General features: G+C 39.6%; 1 protein-coding gene across 2 annotated transcripts in view; it reads left to right on the top strand.

Moving 5' to 3' along the window:
• Positions 1–98: 98 nt before the first annotated feature.
• Positions 99–19,058, top strand: part of SH3D19 (SH3 domain containing 19) — a 77,701-nt gene continuing 58,741 nt past the window's right edge. Inside the window, exons 1-2 of one of the 2 annotated variants that reach the window (XM_042870599.1) lie at positions 99–480; positions 18,168–18,207. In XM_042870599.1, the coding sequence (XP_042726533.1) occupies positions 99–480; positions 18,168–18,207 (422 nt within the window). The remainder of the gene's footprint in view (positions 481–18,167; positions 18,208–19,058) is intronic. The other variant, XM_042870600.1, reaches the window with a different exon arrangement.

Raw genomic sequence — 19,058 nt, 5'->3', positions numbered from 1 at the left:
CGCCGGCGGCCGCAGGTTCCTCCCCTCGCTGTCTCCTCCGCCCCCTTTTGTAGTGGTGCAAGGCGGCCGTGGGGCTTCCTGCTGACGCCGAGCCGCGGATGGGCAGGAAGGGCAGCCGGCGTCTCCGCTGCCTTTCCTCCTCTCGCCGCCGCCGCCTCCTCCTCGGCAGCCGGCCGCCTCCTCGCCCCAGCTCGCCCCGCCGGCAGGAGCGCGACAGCTCGCGGGCAGGGCGCAGGTGCGAGGCAGGCCCGGCGGGGACGGGCTCGGGGACGAGCGGCCGCGCTGAGGGAGGGCGCCGGCCTCCCCCGCCGTCCTGGGAAGGGGCGGGAGGGCCCCCGGCCGGCTATGGTAGCCCCCGGCCTTTGAGCGGCGTCGGCCGCGCCCCCTTGCCGATGGCCGAAGCCTGGAGGTTGGAGGAGGACGAGGAGGAGCTGCGGGAGCTCGGCAGGAGGCACCGCCGGGCCCTGGGCTCGGCAGCAGGTGAGGAGCAGGCGAGGGTCTGGGGAAGGCGAGCCGCCGGGCTGCGGTGTCGGCCGTCTGAGGACCGCCAGGCCGAGCGGTCGGAGCCTCCCTGCTGGAAGGACGCGTGGGCTCCCGGCTGTGAGTTGTGAGAGGATGGCCGGGGTGTTCCACGCTGAACAATTGATGCTTGAATACCTGGTGTCCCCTCAGTGACCAGCCCTTGCCTGGTTGGTGGGACTGGATTCCTACGTTAGGGTGGTTCGCATTAGCAGCTCTGCTGAAGCATGCTGACCCAGTCGTTTTCAATAAAATGAATTCAGTAGGGGTACATCTGTACCTTGCCTTGTGTCAACTGAAAGCATGTGCTCTGAGAGATTGCTCTTCTAACCTAATGGTGACATAGATGTGGGTTGCCCACCAAGCGCATCCAAATATTTAACATACCGTGAGATAAAATGCGTGACTGATTCATCTTGTAAATCCTGGGGTGGAGGATCACCTAGATTTAAAAGTTGTCCGCGTGTAACTATTTCCGTGTAGGTAAGGATGGCAAGCCTTGGCAAACAGGAGGTAAGAACTTGTGTGTACAAGAAAGAGTGGAGACAGGAGGCTGGAAGCAAACTTCATAGTGACTTGACGGAAATCAGATTTTATTTGATGTGGTGAAATCCAGTGGGCCCTGTCAGCAGTTGAAGTGATTTCTTTAATACAGTTCTCACTGTTAATTGACAAGCAATGCTTGTATCACATTTTCCATGATAACTAAATGGGTAAATGTGGCCTTTTACCTCTTCTCTGTAAAATTTCCTTTAGATTGAATTGTTTTTATAAGGTTTGTTTCCAGGACAATTACCAGCTACTCTTCCTATTTCAAATTGGATTCCAAATATAGTGGTATTTAGTAATTATCATAGAACCTTAATAATTTAATAACTTGTACAATTCATGTGGTTTTGCTTCCTTTTGAGCAGCAGGAACATTCCCTTGTAGATGAGAAAAACATAGCAATTTGGGGGATCTTACTGCAGAGGAAAGCTCACAACATGCTTGTCCTGTGGCTCCCCACAGCCCAGCTGTGTGAGTGCATTCCTGGGCAGGTGCTAGATTCACAGCTGCTGTTGTGGCTTGGCACATGCGCAGCATTTCGCCTCATCGAGGGCAGGGTGCAAAACCAGCGTTGGTTCCTGTACAACTTCTTTAGTAGCAAAACATGAGCTGCTAGTTCTGGTGTCCTTTAAAGGTTTGTTTGGAGACTTATTGGTGGAAAACATTTCTTTCTACTGTTCATATATATACATATATAATTCTAGTTTTTTCTTGTTGTGAAACAAAGCTTGTTCCTGGATTTTCTCTTGGGTGTAATGCTACTAATGAGTAGTAAATAACACTTCTTCAGTTGTTAAGTTTTCATTATTATTTTGTCCTAGCATCCCTCTCTAAAGCAGCCAGACACTGCCTACCTGACTTGTGTAAAGAATGTGTAAATGATGAATGTTCTGCTGTGGCTGTCGCTCCTCCCTTCCATCTGTTCTAAAGACTATGCATTGGAAAGCAGACGTAAAGCCTGCCAGCAGTGTTCTTAAGGCATCCGTGAGAAATATCTTGTTAGGTGGATGAGTTTGTTGTCCTTCCCTTGTTTGATGGTTTCTTGTACTGTAATCTACAAGCCTCTTGAAAATTGTATTTTTTGTGTATTATGTGCAGTTACAATAACAAAGCGTTAGCGTAGTTCAGCACTGAATAACTTAATGAATGTTTTTACAGGGCTTGAAAGGAGCTGATGCATTTTAGCTGACTGTCAATCGAAGCATTTCAATCTGTTAAACTAACGGTGATGATGTGCAAGTTTAATTTCTGGTAGGTTCAGTGTATGCATGAGAGTAGGGGCAGTTGCTCACCTTTGCCCTGCACAAACAAGGCTTGTATGCAAAGCAAGAGGCAGTTAGTTGAAAGATGAAAGTTCGGAAATGCTTCAGTGTTATAAAACACTCAGACATGAAATTAGCAGTGCTTTACTGGAGGACCAGAGTACAGGATGCCATTGAATGAAGGGCTGTTTGTCCAGGAAGTTAGTCGCAGTTGTGCTACTCTGGACACAAGAGGGTGAAGCAAACTAATCTAGCAGCTTGCTGTCAGGAGGATTCATGACTTCCTTGGACGTACCGTTCTGCTCTCTCTGGGGTGACAAGCTCTGCTACTTGTCTGACCTGCTGGTGAGCCAAGTGTGCTTTTGTGGCAGCATGGGCTGATTGCTCTGGTGGCTGTGGAGGCTGAGCTCTGAGTTCTTGTGTTCACTAGGACGTGCACCGACCTGTTTCAGTGCACTGGCCCAGCAGAAAGCTGTTTTTCGTCTCTTTGGTAGATGACGTTCTGCTGATTCAGCTTGCTGAAGTGGTTCTGTACAGAATCTGATGAATGTTGAAGCTGGCACAAAAGAGAGAGTGGGAACATGAGGCCTGAGGGAGGTAAGATTCTATGCCAGCCAGGAGTTAGTTTGGCTTGGATTGTTGAGAAAATATAGCTTGAGCTGTTGGAGATCTACTTGTGTGTTTTTCTTTTTTTCATGGATTAGATAGGGTGTTTGGATTTATTTTTGCTGGTTTAATAAGCTGAAGAATCTTGCTGAAGCAGTAGGCAAGTGTCAGCACTGATGTTAAAGTAGGGAATGGCTACCTGTAGATGTTGCTGGATGAGGTGGGATCAGAGCCTTGCTTGTCCATGACAGTTCATCTTAGATAGCTTAACTACGTTGTGTGATGGCCTATTTACACCATTGCATGTCATGCCAATGGGTGAGTTATCTCTGAATTCAAGAAAGCTTTTTTTGATTAGCATATTCTGGAAAAACTGGAAGAAAACAGGAGCAAAGCACTTGAAGAATCATATTAATAGAATGGTTTTCTTTTGGAAAAAATGCTGGTTGTCTTGGTTTTATTTCTTTTCACTGTTCAAGTAATAGGAAATAAAACTAGGATATATTCTTAAAAAAAAACTACACAGGTAAATGAGATGGAATTGCTCCTATGAGGAACTTTTTTAAACAATATAAATAAAATAATGTGATTCTTTATTCCCTTCTTTTGTTCCATATTTGGGCTGCATACATTCTTATTCAAGGAAGTTACAGAGAACATTCTAACAATCTTGAATTTCAACAGATTTTTTTTAATTTAGAGTATTAGTATTCTTTATTAAAAAAGTGCTGTGAATATTAAAAAAGAAAAATCAAACAAACTTAAGGTGTTCTATTCCTTTAGACTTATTTATCCAATTTAACTTTGGACTCTGTGGTATGCTTTCCTGTGTTGAGTAGCTTTGTATTTTGTGTGTACATAGTAAAATAAGTGCATTTCCTGGAGACCTTATAGTGAGTCCAGTAAATCTTAGTTATGAATTGTTTTGGTTAATTTTGTGTCTGTCCACTAAAGACTTCCCCTGTTAGGAGTGAGAGAAAATCTCAGTATTCTGGTGTTACCTGAAGCACATGTGGAATTTAAACTCATTTAGCATGTATGTCATTTCACTTTGAATTCTAGTCAGTGTTCCTACAAAAAGGTGAATCTGTAATGGAGGTAGCAGATGTTTCTTTATTTCAAATAAGAAGAAAAATAGCCAAATGTAGAAGTCAGTAATAAAATTTAAGTTCATAATGAAGAGCTATTGTGATTTTTAATTTAATGTGCAGTTAAAACTACAGATGGCCAGTAGTACAGAAAGACATTAACTTAATTTAATATTATTCTGTTTTTATGGCAAATGTTTGTCTGTGGTTTGCTCCTGCTCAGTGGCTATAAATTTTGCTATGTTGACTAAAATATTTGATGGTTTTTTTTCCTGTTTCTTCCCACAATTTGGGAGCGTTTTCTGGAACTTATCAGCTCTACTGGGCAAATTTAGGTTATGGGTGAAATTATTGTTTTTTGGTTGGTCAGTTGAATGGATGTTTTGGTTTTCAGCCAAAACAAGATCCAGTTAAGATGGATCAATTTCTTTTATACTCCCACAACTCCCACATCACACTGGTGCTGACTTGTTTTGGAAGCTGAGAACAATGAGCTGTGTCAAATGTGACAAATTAAGGTTGAACATTGCCTCTCTCAACATGCTGAGAAATTAAGGCGGTATGTTGGTGGAGTGTGGCTGAAGAAATGCAGGGAACAGTACTTTGCAGGCATCAGGGACTTTTTTTTTTGCAGATAATATTTGCTACAAGAGTGTTGTAGTTGTTCCCAAATGACTTTATATGTGTTCAGTCTCCAGGATAAAAGAGTAAGGTCTGAGACTGTTCATGGAATTCAGCCTGTAACTGAGTGATGATCTTCTTTAGGGTTCACTGGATCATAATATGAACAGCTTGGTCATAACAGCTCCCATGGGGTTCTGTGACCCTGGGGTAGAGAGAAAAATGTGATGCAGAGAAAGTGGCTGTAGAAGTTAGGTGTTGTATTACTATAGGCTTAACTAAACCTTACATTTATGAAGTGGAACAATCTGCTTCTGCTTACAGAAGTCAGGAATGGTCAACTGGGATCTTTGTCATCAGCATTCTTGTGTCCTTCAGTACTGATCTGGAAGTTGTTCCACTTTTCTGTAGTGAGAGTAACCAACTCAAAAGGGGAGAAGATAACAACAGATCAATTGTATTGAATGAATGCTAAGTATACCTGTGATCTGCTAGCCTGTCCGTCCGCACACAAGAAGTCCTTGAAAAGATTAGTTTTGTGAGCATTTATTTAATCAGATGGATCACGAGTTGAAGAGGTGGAAAGGTTGGTTGCCAGCTGGATTAAGAGCTCTTTTTTCTTGGGATTTGGTCTATTTTAGTTTTTGCAGTCCCAATTCAGGCTCAAGGGCTTCCAGCTTTGTGATTGAGGCACCACACAGTAAAGCACTTAAAGAACACCAATAATGTAATGCTTATGTAATAATCTCATGCTAGAGCTAGTATGTTATATCAGGTAAGGATTACCTGATAAGGTTTTTGCTATAGCTTACTGAAGTTATTGCATGTTTCCCCTAAATTTATTGCTCTGCAAATCTGGTTTGGGGTTTGGTGGGTTAAGCGTAAGACTGTAAGTTTTTGTGAAGATAATAATGTAGCCTGTATGTGGAAATGCATTTTTTTTTTTTTTTTTAAATTCTAGTGTATTGTCAGTGGAAAAAAAAAAAAAAGATCTTGAAGTTTGGGTGAGTGTCACCTGAACCAAAACAGAAGTTGTCTTCTGAAGAAACAACCCTTCCAAAAATAGATGTTACTCTAAGGAAAATAACTGAATAATTGGTGATAGTTGGCAGGGTGTAATGTTTACCTAGCTAAGGAGACTGTATAACGACAAATAACAGTGAAGAGTTATGTGATGGAATGAACCTTCTTCTGCTAGATTACAGCTGAAGAGAAGCACGAAAATGAATCATTGCGTAAGGAGTGATGAGATTATAGCTGAACAGAACAACCCACTGAGTTACGATTGTCCAAAGACCATGCTATTTACTGCATGTTGTAATCAATCATTTCCTGTCAAGGTAACAAGTAATAAAACAGGATTGTTGCATAACGAAATGGTATTGATAGTGAAGGGCAGAGTGAGTCACAATGTCATGGTGAAAACCTGAGCAACTTGCCTAGCAGGAGGTGTCCCTGCCTGTGGCAGTTATAAGCTCCCTTCCAATCCAAGCCATTCTGTGATTCTTAATAAGCTTCTACCACATCAGTTTTTGTTTATGGATGAAACAGGCTTAATATTTTTAAATAACATTGTTAATTATTAACTTATGGCAGGATAGCCTTGAGTTATCTGGAAACAATGGAGAGGTGGTGTTGACCTTTTCTCTGTATCTGTGTGTGTGTGTGTATATATATATATGTATATATATATGTGTGTGTGTGTATATATATATATCTGTATCTATATCTGTAGTGCAATATGAATTTTTATTTTGAAACCACTTAAAATATTTGACGTTTATTCCATTGATGCTTATTATCTGTAGTTAAATACAATGCTTTACGTATAATAGTGTGTAGTTGCTTTCTTGATTTTTTTTTTTTTTAATTATCTTTGTTTTTACTTTCTGTGACTTAAAGTAGCCACTGAATTGGGTGAAAGTTAGCTCTGAGAGTGGCCTTATCCAGCCTCTGAATTGGTGCAGGAATCTTGCTGAGACAGAATCCATCCCGCAAGGCTTTCTTTAACTATGTTGTGAACAGTATCTCCCAAAAAAGGATTTGCAACCTCTTCTAGTGCTGCACTACCTCCTAGCAAAGGAATTGTTTCTCATATTCATCCTCAACCACAGAAGCTTCATTTGTGTTTATTGCCTCTTGTTACACTGTCTGCTAATATCAGGAACAGCTTGGATTTTTGAGCTCTGTTACTGCCCTTCAAACAGATGTATGCTGCTGTTAAGTAACTTGTTTGCCTGCTCTTTACTGGGCTGGAAAAACCTGGTCCTTTCAGTACTCTCACTGGGCAGTTCTGCTTCGCATATCCAGTGTTTTATAAAACCAGAGATGAAGCATCGGCTAAATTTTGCTCTTTGCTTGAAAAACAACATGTACCAAAGTTACTGAAACATTCCAACTATGGATTTGAGAAGACATCATATTATCTGTTTGTCTGTGGTTTATACTTGGCAATCATCCTTCTCCTTAGTGAAGAATGAAAATAAGTTTTTAGGGCAAGCATAGATTTAGTGGATGATGGCATGTAGCAGGACATCATCTTTTGTGTTCCTGATGCTTTATGAATTTTAAAAGACAGTATTTTATGGATATCACTGTCTTTAAGTTGATTATCTGATGTAGTGCTGTGTTATACTAACTGATTCAGGTGGAGTTGTAAATCGGCAGTTTTCTATGGTTCAGATGTGTTCTTAAAACATCAATTTGACATTTTGTCTTGATCTCAGGACACTTGAACAAGATTTAATAGAGTTCTAAATAAGATGCTTCAAAGATGAACTTCATTTGTCTGTGATTTCTTTTGCACACAGAACAACAAGAAAAAAAAATCTTTTGGCTTCTTGTGGCTGTATGTAGCTGTGTTTGGGACCGGCCTGAAAGGCTGGGTCACAGTGAAGCTTCAAATTATTTTGCCTCATGGTCCAAACTGGAAAAAACCTCAAAGTAATACTTCAACAATTTTGATGTCCGTAGAAAAGTTATGATGTATCAGATAAGAGGTTCATTTTGATTAGAAATCTATTTCTTACAAGTGCATCTAAGTGTCTTCAAGAAAGTATGCAAGAAACCTCTACTGGAATTTAACTTTTAATACTGAGAAGGTTTCCTTCTCCTTTGCAGCCAGTATCTTAGAGGCTTATTGGAAGCTCATATGAAAATCTATGTTAAATTAATTCCTTTTTGAAGCCACTTAAACTTTTGACCTTCAAATCTTACCTTGTAGTAAGAACACAACTTAATTATGCATTATTTAAAATTTCTCTGTTACATGCTGGCTGATATCTTATATGCTATTCATTAGTTTTTGGATTGTGATGATGAATGTTCCATAAATATTTTGCTTTTTTTAATGTGACTTAGAACACGGTGATTTATATTCCAGAAACTGTAAGTAAATTTCAGGCACTTTGTTTCCTATGAAGGTATTTCTGATGCATTTTCCTTCTAGACAGGGTACTGTATGCATGAAATAAGCTATTAGTGGTAGTTCTTTTCTTCAGCTATAGCATTTTATTTCTGTATGTAGGAGACAAGCTAAAATTAAACGTAAATAGTTTTCTTGAGGTGATAGATTTATATTCATCATGCGCTCTGTCTTGCATTAAAACCCAAGTAGTCAGTATCACAGATCAACACATGAAAATTGATTTGGGTTGTGCACATCTGTGTTAAATCATTTACAAGAATTTTCGAGTGAACAGAGTGCTGTGGTGTTATTTATTATTAAAATATTGTTTACTCATCCTGTGTGAGTGATGGGACATAAAAGCCTGGGAACAAGCTCAGCATTTTGATAACTTTCATGTAATAAATTGTTCCCTTGGTGTGTTGTATTCATTTTATGGTTGTACTGTAAATCTGCAGTATAGAAACTAGTAGAAATGATGGGATTTGGGATCAAATTAAAAGTTCTGGAAAAATGTTTTGTTACTTGGTACTCGGAAAATGGCATTATCAGGTGCCACTATTATCTCATGACAGGTACTGCAAGCTTGTGATTTGTCAAAAGCTTGTCAAAATTTTGGGTTGATGGTTGAACTTGGTGATCTTGATGGTCTCTTCCAAGACCTTTATAGAATTTTCTTGAAGGTCTAGATGATTCTAAGTATGTCTTGAAAAATAGTCAGTGATCTCCAAACTGGAAGGATGAAGCTCACCAGAGAGAGAGTACTGGAGCGGAAGGTGCGTGCTGTAGTCCAGCACCTCTTTGTTTAAGCAGGTCAAGGCAGTGCTTGGAGAAACAGTATTGCTGAGAGAAGAGAAGCAGACCTCATGTTTCCAGCAGTAGTAGGCATAGTATCAAGAGGGCCAAGTATCTTTTCCCATGCTTGTTCCATATGCAGTACTCTGTAGATCACCAGCATCTACTCTAGAAATGGTATAGTAGCTGCTACTGTGACTCTAAGCACACTTTATTTCTCCATTTGCTGCTTAGTTGGCATTGGTGGATCCATCATTAAGAACACTTAGTTGAGGAATGTTGTTACGCTCTTGGTGACAGAGTGAAGTTAAGGTGCTTAGTAGTGTGGGTTGGATGGCTCTGCTGAATCCTCTGATGTATGCACAGGAGCAGGATAGGGAAAAAGTCAGGTCTAGGCATGCTTGGGAATGGATCTGTTGCTCTAAGGTAGTGCTTATTGCAATGATCACTGGCAGCTTTGGATTCCTGGGTGAAATTGCCTGTTTTTTCTCCTCTGTGGTAAACACAGGAGCCTTGTTTTTGCCTTTTCAGGTTGCTGGTGTCTTTGCCATCTTGTCATCAGTTGTTTAAAGATGCTTTATGGCTTTTGAAGCCTTTCATTGGATAGTAGAGAGGAACTGCTGCATGTTATCTTGAGCAGCAATAGGATGAGAGTGGAATTATTTACAAGACTGAAGACTAGATGTGCTAACCTGATGTCAAGGCTAGAAGCTACTAAGAAGGACTTACTATAATAGCTTTTTTCCTATTGTGAGTTTTCTGAAAGCCTGAAGGAGGAGGAAGTACAATTGCTAAACATTCTGAAAAACAGATGAGAGAGCTTTGTGAAGTACTGTAATTTCTCAGAAATCGGGAGACAGGTGCAGTCAGCTCTTACCTGAACTACAAGGCCTGCTAGTGAAGAACAAAAGGTGTATGCCTGTAATATGAATGGTTATTTTTAAGATACTGCTTAAATTGTGACTTAGAGCTTTCATTTGGTTCACAAAGAGACAGTGCTTTTGTTATGATTTGTGTACATTTACATCTTGCAGACTGTGTCCTCCTTATCCATGTTTTTCAATTTTTAAGTAAGCAACACAGCAATCTGGGTTGTGAACCGTGGTAACGTTTTCTGAGCATGCGTTTCTTAACAAGGGGTGTAAAAGCCTTGTGCTCCAAGAGGGTTGCTTGCCTCTCCTATCTCAGTGGATGGTGTTCATTCTTTTTTTTCTGACATGCTATTTCCTCCTTATCCCTCTCATTCATTTTCTATGTTCCTTCTTCACAAATTGCTTTTTTCTGTTTTGGGACCTGGAAATATATCTAAATGTTCCTCACTGGTTAGGCAAGTGGGCCCATGATAAGGTCATAGTTGGAGAGCTTCAGTCTGGAGAACAGAAAACCCCAGGGAGATTCTTTAGTGGCCTTCCAGTACCTGAAGGGGGCCTACAGGAAAGCTGTGGAGGGATGTTTTACAAGGGCATATACTGACAGGACAAGGTGAAATGATATTAAACTGGAAGAGGGTAGATTTAGACTAGGTATCAGCAAGAAATTCTTTACTGTGAGGGTGCTGAGATAATAGAAGAGATTGACCAGTGAGGTTGTGGATGCCTCCGCCGTGGAAAAATTTCAAGCCAAGCTGGATGGGGCTGTGAGCAACCTGGCTTATGGGTACTGTCCCTGCCTGCAGCAGGTGGGTTGGAACTACATGATCTTAAACTAGTTGGGACTAGATGGTTTTAGGTCCCTTCAGACCCAAACTATTCTATGGTTCTGTTAATCAAATATTATCCTTAAATGTCATTGGTGCTTCTGTCCAAACAGTGAAATGGAAATTAAAGATTATCTGAAAGTAAGTATGACAATTGCTTCTCATATAGATTTTTTTTTTTTTTTGAAATTCCCACAAAACGGATTAGTTACAAAAAGGCCTCTTGCACTTCACCATAAAGTTAAAAAGATCCTAAAATATCATTTGGTCCTCAAGGACCATCTTGCCAAGGAGTCACTGCGCTCTCAGATAGCGTGCAGCTGGATTCCACATATTGTGATTTCACAACCTGCAGAAGGTGCATCTGTGCAAGGAATGAGAGAGTTCAGTGACCGAGACTTCACTATCGGGCATAGGAAAATGAGGACATGCAGACCAATCTGATCAGCTGCAAGTTAGAGTCTGATAACAATTTGAGATAGGAAGCTGAAATGGAAGCCCACTTCAAACAGTGCATCAGAAATCTTGTCCCTGGAGAACAGGGTTGGTTAGTTAGAAGGTCCCAGGGTCCTCAGTGACTATGACAAGAACAGGAATACCTGAAAAATCATAGAATGGTTTGGGTTGGAAGGGACCTAAAACGATCTAGTTCCAACCTCTTGCTGTAGGCAGGGACACCTCCCTCAAACCAGGTTGCTCACAGCCCCATCCAGCCTGGCCTTGAATGCTTCCTGGCAGGGGGCATCCACAACCTCACTGGGCAGCTGGTGCTAGTGTCTCACCACACTCACAGCATAGAATTTCATCCTGTTATCAAGTAGAATTTCTGAACTAATTTCAAGTGTACTTTTGTAGAAAATGCTTGCCACAAAATACTGGGTTGAAGTTTTTTTTCCTTGTTAGGTGTCCTGATGTGGACTGGGTGAACAATTCCAACAAGGGACTATAAAAAGTATTTGAGCATCTGAGTGTTCCAATAGTATCTTAAGACAAATGAGTGGTGTTACTTGCCTTGTATAGCTGTCTTTCTACAGATTTGTTCTTTGATGATTTAGTGCTTTACAGTATTTCATTTTAGTGTTTATCTTTCTATGTCTTCTCACCCCCCCATTTTCTAAATTCTCTTCAAATATAGGTCTGTTTCCTTCCACTGACAATAGTGCCTAAATTCCAGATTCATAAATTAAGGTTTTGGAAGCTGTGCTGTCAGCATTGCTGTCAGTGTGTCCCTGTAATCAAGAAACATTTTTTTACTCTTCATAGTTTATTTTAGAGCTGAATTAGTTGCTGCTACTATAGTAGTGGGAATATTTGTAGCTGGTAATGCTCAACAGCACCTTATTGTGAATTCATGTCTCACATTAAACGAGTCTTAACTTACAAATGCGTAACACATAAGATTACCCTGGAGAAATGGGTTGTTGAGGTTTGCCTCAAAAACAGGAACATGTTTTCAGTAAGCAAATTCAGGAAACTTTTAATTACCCTTAAATGTGGGTGCGACTATGGGAGGTTTGTTGGGTTTTGGAGGAAAGAGAAATTTAAGTGTTTAGCATCCTAAAATAGTTAATCTTACTACATGGCATCAGTCCTTCACAAATGAAGTTTAAGTCTATTTCAAGTTGTAAAATAGGACATGATTTCACAACAGTTATGAGCAGTTAGCTGAAATACATACAAAGACTGCTACTACAACACCAAGGGCTATGTTTTGACAGGTAAGTGCGTCTGTGCACACGTGTTCAAAGCTTGTGGCTCCCATTCGATACCTTTAGATCATGAATGCAATACATGGATGCTTATAAAATGCTCTGTTTGTAAGGTGTAGGAACCAGGAATTTATTCACATGTCTGTGTTGAATTGACTGCATGTTGTGTATCAACACCTTCTGACAGGCAGACCTAATGTAAGACGGTGCTCTGTCCTCTTGTTGAGGACTAAACAGAACCTATGCAGGCATCATACATTTCTGGGAAGAAAATGGTAGTACCATCTTCTTGAAAGATAACTTCCTTTTATTGCTAACGGTAGCAACATCAGCAAAATGTGTTTCAGAAATGTAAACCTACCATTTTTCAGTTGTAAGACAGGAAGGTGTTATGTGGTTATGGATCTTAATCAAGAAGGTGAATCAATTTCTACTTTGCTCTATGAAAGTATTGAGATGAAGTAGGAGGGTTCTTCATGGCTTCTATTGTGACGCTGTGGATATGCCTTAGTGCTGTGTACCTCAAGTACATCCTGGTTGCACTGGCCAGCTGTACTATTGTGTCTGAATTTGTGCTGATTTGAACCTTTGGAAGTTACTCTGCTCTTGAAAACAGAGCTTTAAAAATAAACGTATTGTAAATTTCTTGTTTGAAGTTTAGAGGGTACAAGTGTTTTAACATATGCATCTGCTGCATATACTTCATTGCTCACGTAGTTTTACTGCTCATATCCCCGGAACAAGTAACCAGTGCTGAGCACAGTCAAGTTTCATACCTCATGGGCAGCTTTGAGGAGCATTGAGATTTTATGCAGTGTCTCCTTCCTTGGTCTGTTTCTCCATCAGCCACTCTCTTCTGGCTGGTGTGTGTGTTTACACCAGTGTGCACACAATTTTGCTGATGCAATGCAGGCATCACCTCCCACAATAACAAATCAGAAGCAAATGTAGCACTAGCAGATATGTAAATTATTTTTTCATTTATATATTGCACGAGTGCACAGAAAGCTTTGAAGGTGACTGTAGCTTACTGTTAATCTCTTTAGCAGGTTAAAAATAAGGTCTTGATATAATTAGAAGCTTTATTGTGGTCAGTAGGTCTCAAAGTTGAGGACCCAGTTCAGTGTATTCTTATGGCTGTGTGTGTTTGTTTCCTTTCAGCCATATATCAGTCCAGCATTATTTCCAAGAATAAACTGTGTGCTTACAAGGCTCAGTTGGGTTATATTGCACTGGTTATAGTGCCAGTGCCATTTCATTGCAGGGAGCAGTGGGGTATGTAATTCATTCTTTTCCCCAGTTTACCGCTCTGTAATTTAGTAGCGTACTGTAGAATTCAAAGCAGGTATAAAAATTGTCTGCCCTTACCACTGTAACTTTGTGTCCTGCTTTTGTGGCCTTCTGGGGACGGGAGAAGCTATTTATCAAACTTAATGAGAAAAGTTTCTTCTAAGTTTCTCATTAATTCCACCTCATGCTTTCTGCCTTTTAAACAACTGATAAGGGACTCTGCTGTTACAGTGCTAAAATAAATAGATAAATACTTGGTCTTGTAGTTTTTATTGTATAGCAGCTTCTAATCAAATTGAATTCATAGATGGTTCTATGCAGTGGAATTATTTTGCGATGTTACGACTTCTTCTCTGCAAGAAGTGCTAAAAGGAGCAGGAGCTGCCATGAAACACATCCTGCCTTAACAAAATGGAAGGCAGAAACATGGCAGTGCTGCTGGTCACTAAAGCTTATCTCAGTGCAAATAAAACTGGCATTGAAGATCCAGCACAAAAGCACTTTTTTTTAACTGGAAAGCGTTTAGTTTTGTTTGGCAGGGCCCTATGTATATGAGTGATTAGATATGGAGATTTGGGGCTCTTTTGCTCTAATGTGGTTGCCTAAGGGGGACTGTTGCAATATTTTTCTTTGACCAGCTGCATAATAATGAAGACTATGAAAATTATATGTTGCCAATATAAAGGTAGTATCTATCAAAATTCTTCAGTGGCAACAGTGCTAAGAGCCTGCTGTTCCTGTTGCCCAGCTCATACAGAGGCTAGCCATTGCTACAGGAGTGTTGTTAGAAGCATCTTTTCCTCCTGTTCATTATGAAATGCAGTGCTGTCATGGGCCAAAACCTAGAGCAACACAGATGGGCTTGCTGTAATGGTAGCCATCTCCAGGAAGAGGCTTCCATGTCCTACCCACTATGGCAGCTGCTCTATTTAAGCCATGATTAGGATAAAGAATATGCTATTTCCTCAGAGCGCAAGTAGTTTGTCCCATTCTTTGTCCTTCAGTTAATTCAGCTTTGTCTGTTTTTTTTTTAAAAAAAAAGAAAAAAAAAATTGCACTGGGGGGGATGAAGAGAAGGAAGCTGTATCTCAAGAGGTAACTGCATTGGAAGTTCCCCTCTTGCTCAACAGGCAGCATTTCATGTTTATAGTTAAATTTTTTTCTAATGACAGCATGCTTCTCACTTGAAGCCACTCTTAGCAACAAGATGGTTTGGAGAATCTTGCAAATTAAACAGAGGAAAACAGTGTCTCTCTTTGAGAATTACCTTTTCTTTTCTTTGCTCATCTTCTAAAAGCAGGAGAACATTACTTAAAAGCCATATTTGTCTGATTTTTGTGGTCTTTTTGGCAAGATCTTAAGCTATTCCGGGTTTGCAGAAGAACTGAAATAAAGTGCTGTCACTTATTTTTATCCTGATTGTAATGTTTATATTTTCTTCGGGAGTAAAGCCCAAGGAGATAACTTTCCTGTTTTTGAAAGCTAAGGAAGCTGCCAGTTAAAGAAACCTGCACCTTTCTAAAAGCAGCTGGACTATGACATTTGTCTGCTGCTCAATTTTGACTACTGGTAAGTCATAACATGTCAGTGGGATAAATGCAGCATGATTTTCCTTAAAAACAGTGGATTGTGCAGAGCAGCTGTGGTACAAATAGCGCATCTTCACATCCCAGTGTTTTCCTTGATCCTTCTCTGTTTAAAATTTGGCAGTGGTCTTCCCAACCTCAGCCAGGAATCTCTGACTTCTTGATGCCTCATCTGCTCCACCCGCCAGCTCCTTGACTTTTTGCGCTGCATCCTACTGCTGAGCAAGGATAATGCACTCCTTCCATGCAGACTGTATTTGTTGAAGGGCAGCAAATGTTTAGGAATTTCCTGGCACATTTGACTGTAACCCCACACACAGTAAAGAATTATATTATTTAAACAGTGTAAAGGTAGTAGAAAATTATACAAGCTTCTCCTCTGTGGAAGCTTGTTTTAGAAAGGAGGTGTCAGTCACTGGAAGTGGATTTTTTTTGCAAGTAAATTTCCCATATCTTGGTGTGGACTACCCTACTAACTGCCTACTAACTGCATGCTAGCCCTGTGCGCACTCAGTGTTTGCTCTAATCTGGTGAGTTGCTTTGTCTTTGTATTTAGGATTGAAGGGCATACGCTGTCATGCTAGAGAAGCATTGTATCCTATAATGTTTTAAAGCAATTTATTTCTTTGATATAGAGGAAAATCCACTGTGCAAGATTTGATTTTTGGATCTTTGTCACTAATTGCTTATTTATGTTGGAGAAAATTATAGAGGTTTTAGTTGTTGAGGTAACGTGCAGAATTAAAAGGGAGCTAACTGTGGGTATGCAGCTTGGGTTCTGTGCATGTGATTGTATTTAATATTTACCTGTGTGTATGAATGTGTATCTAACATGTAACATATATATATATATGTATATATATATATATATATGAAGATTTGCATGTTTATTCTGTGTATGCATGTCCTAAAGGTGTGTGGCATTATTTGATTTGGTGCTTGTACGTAATACCTATACAGCACTTAGTGGTGAAATTTAAGTGCTGATTAGAAAGTCAAGTCTTTGAGTCTCCTGTTATACCTGGTATTTAGAAAAAAAAGAAAATTAAATTCAAAGTAACTGTAAGCGCGTACAGATTTTTTTCTTCTTTGAAGAATTAACTAAATGTTTGTTAGCTGGCTTCTATTTATTGTTATTTATTAGGCCAGTTGTACTTGTGAATGATGTGCTTTCCTAAATTCAGCCATAAACAAAATGTGTAAAAGCATCAATAATGCTTCGTGTTTCAATGTGGAAAGGAAGGAGAGAGAACTGCAGCGATTTCCTGAGCTAGCAGGCTTCAGAAGTGTGCTGGGCTGTGGTGGATCTGCTGCTGGGATGTGGGCTGAGGGGGAGAGCCTGCAGACACTGTGTTAATGTCTCCTGTGGCTCCCTTGTTTCCTTCTCACTGGTATACCTACCCTATCTCATTGGTAGTAGGAAGGTTTTCCTTGAGTTCTTTTGCATTGTGGCTGTGTAAATAGCAGGGAACACTCCTAACGAACACCAGATGGCTAGCAGATTTCAGTGGGAAGTGCTGACTGCTTGTTGGTTTTTATTTTTTTGCATACTCACTGGTAAGGAAGTTACATGAACAAATGACAAAGAAGGAAGGAGCTTTTCTGTGCGTCTTTGAACTGCTGCTGTAATTCAGGTTTGAGCTATTGCATGCTGTTTCTAGCTAAGAGAGTAGCATGTGGTGTGATGAAATGGAGAGCGCTGTGAGTCAGAAACACAATAAATTATGTACTGTATGGCTATGACAGCTCAATAGGAGCACTTGTGGGTGGAAAAAGCATTAGGTATTTCTTAGAGCTCTACTGACATGGGTTTTTTTTCTCCTTATCAAAATTCAATCACGTGGGCATGTAAGACTTTGGAGAGAAAAAAATATTCTTTCTGTATGTGACATAAACCTATACAAACAAACATGCTAATAAAAGAAAAAAGTAGTTTAACGCAGAGCTTTATGATCAAAATGTAGTCTATATGTTGTTCTTTTTTTCTTTTACAGGAAGACTCTTAAGTATAAAAAAGCATTTCAATAAGCTGTTTACTAACAGGAGGAGAGTAGTGTGCTTTTGAGTAGCTGTGCAGAGTCAGAATCAAAGTCACCATGGTCAGAGTAAATACACGTAGGTGTAAGAATATCCTTCCAACTGCACAGTAGATATCTTTTTTTGCAAAGCAAACATCTCTCTAATTTGAGAGTATATGTATTTTAGCAGGACATGAATCTCATTTTCTCTTTTGGGTAGGCCAAAACCTTGTGCTAAGAGGTATTTTGGACTTTGTAAGCATATGTCTGCTTGAATGCTAAGTATTTGTAGTGCTTGTTGTCTTTATCCTTGGAAGTGTTTCATATTTTCTTGGTGTATTAGAGCTTTCAGAAATCAATCAAAGCAAAGGAATGTATCCAGGACTGATGAATTCTTTGGCAGAAGATGTTTGAGTTTGCATGATTGTAATGTATAGATTTTTATTTCTAATCCATCTCATTAATGCAAATAAGCTAGTCAATGTACTTAATGAATAAACAACACACTTTCTGAAAGCACAAAAAGATTCAGTAGGTAGAACTTTGAGATGTTTAAGGGTTAATGACAAGCTGCACTGCATTCAGTGTATTTGCAGATGTTGCTGCAACCAGCTGCTGATTTTTCTCCCATCCTGTTAGGGAATTCTGCCAGCTGTGATTCATGGAATGATTTTTTTGCGCTGAGTAATCTGTGGTTTTTCTTTTTCCTTTTCCCTCTCCCTTATTTTTACCATTAACTAAAATCCTATTCATTTTAGCTAAAGGGAGGGAAAGCATCTAAAGCACTAACGTAGAACATTAAGTACGCTCTGTTTTAGATAGAGGAATTGTAATTAACAATAAATTAGCAGTGATTTTACTTTCCTTCCAATGGAATGGTCCAGCATAGAAAAAGATTTATGACAGAACCAGCTTTTGTTTTTTGCTACTTGTATGGTGTGACAGTTCTTGTAAGACTTAGGTGCTTGTATTGCTAAAGAACATCCAAGTTTTGTGCTGATACTATGCCTCCTTTCTCACAGATCGCTCTGAAAGAAACAAACCAGACTGCCGCTCTTCGGGGTAAGAACCATATTCCTGTGTTTATTCTTTGCTTCTTTTACTTCTTTTCTTTACTGTTGTTTTTTCCTTTTGGGGGATGAATTAGGAAACTAGCCAAAATAATAAGAAAGGATTTCTTCTACTTCACTGTTTTGGTAAGAGTTTAAAAAAAAAAAAAAAAAGCAACAAACAAAAAAACTACATAACTTTGTGTTAAGGGTAATTATCAGGTTTTCCTTATGGACAAGGTTTTTTCAAGGAATGATCAGGGTTCCCTATACTGTAATTGCATGTCCTTGAAGTTTGAAACACTTGTTTATTATTGTTTATGACAAGAAGCAATCATGAATTTTGCTTCTATATTCTTTGAAGCATTGGCTTTTGTAGCAGGGAGACTAATTCTTGGTTCAGTCAAGGGTAGCTATGCTTTATTTTGTTAACTCTGATCATCTCTAAGGGTTCAAAATTGGGAAAAGCAAACAAAAGAAACAAAAAAATGTTGAAACAAACACACAAATATTTTATTTTTATCCAAACTTCCTTTAGCTTTGAAAGTCTGATTTCTATTGATTTGCAAGGCCACAGTTTCCCTTAATTTTTCTGAATACTCTCAGAAACTTTTATTTTCCTCTCATTTAAAAAAAGAAAATAGATGTCCCTTTCATTTTTGCCTTATTTCCAAACTTGTTCATCAATTCTCTCAGCTAAGGATTAAGATGTCCTTCATATCCTGTGATGGATAATGGGATTTTAATGAAGTAAAGTGATGAAGCAGACTAACTAGCAGTGGTTCCTGCGCTCCTCCATGACATACCTTTCCATAGGACACCTCTGGTGCCCAGCCTTCAGACATGACCTAATGTTTTCATTTT

The sequence above is a fragment of the Lagopus leucura genome, unplaced genomic scaffold (assembly GCF_019238085.1).
Source record: "Lagopus leucura isolate 7727_CA_CO unplaced genomic scaffold, USGS_WTPT01 Super-Scaffold_100004, whole genome shotgun sequence".
NCBI classification, from domain to species: domain Eukaryota; kingdom Metazoa; phylum Chordata; class Aves; order Galliformes; family Phasianidae; genus Lagopus; species Lagopus leucura.
Note: the sequence above shows the minus strand (reverse complement) of the source record. Positions and strands in the feature narration are given on the sequence as shown.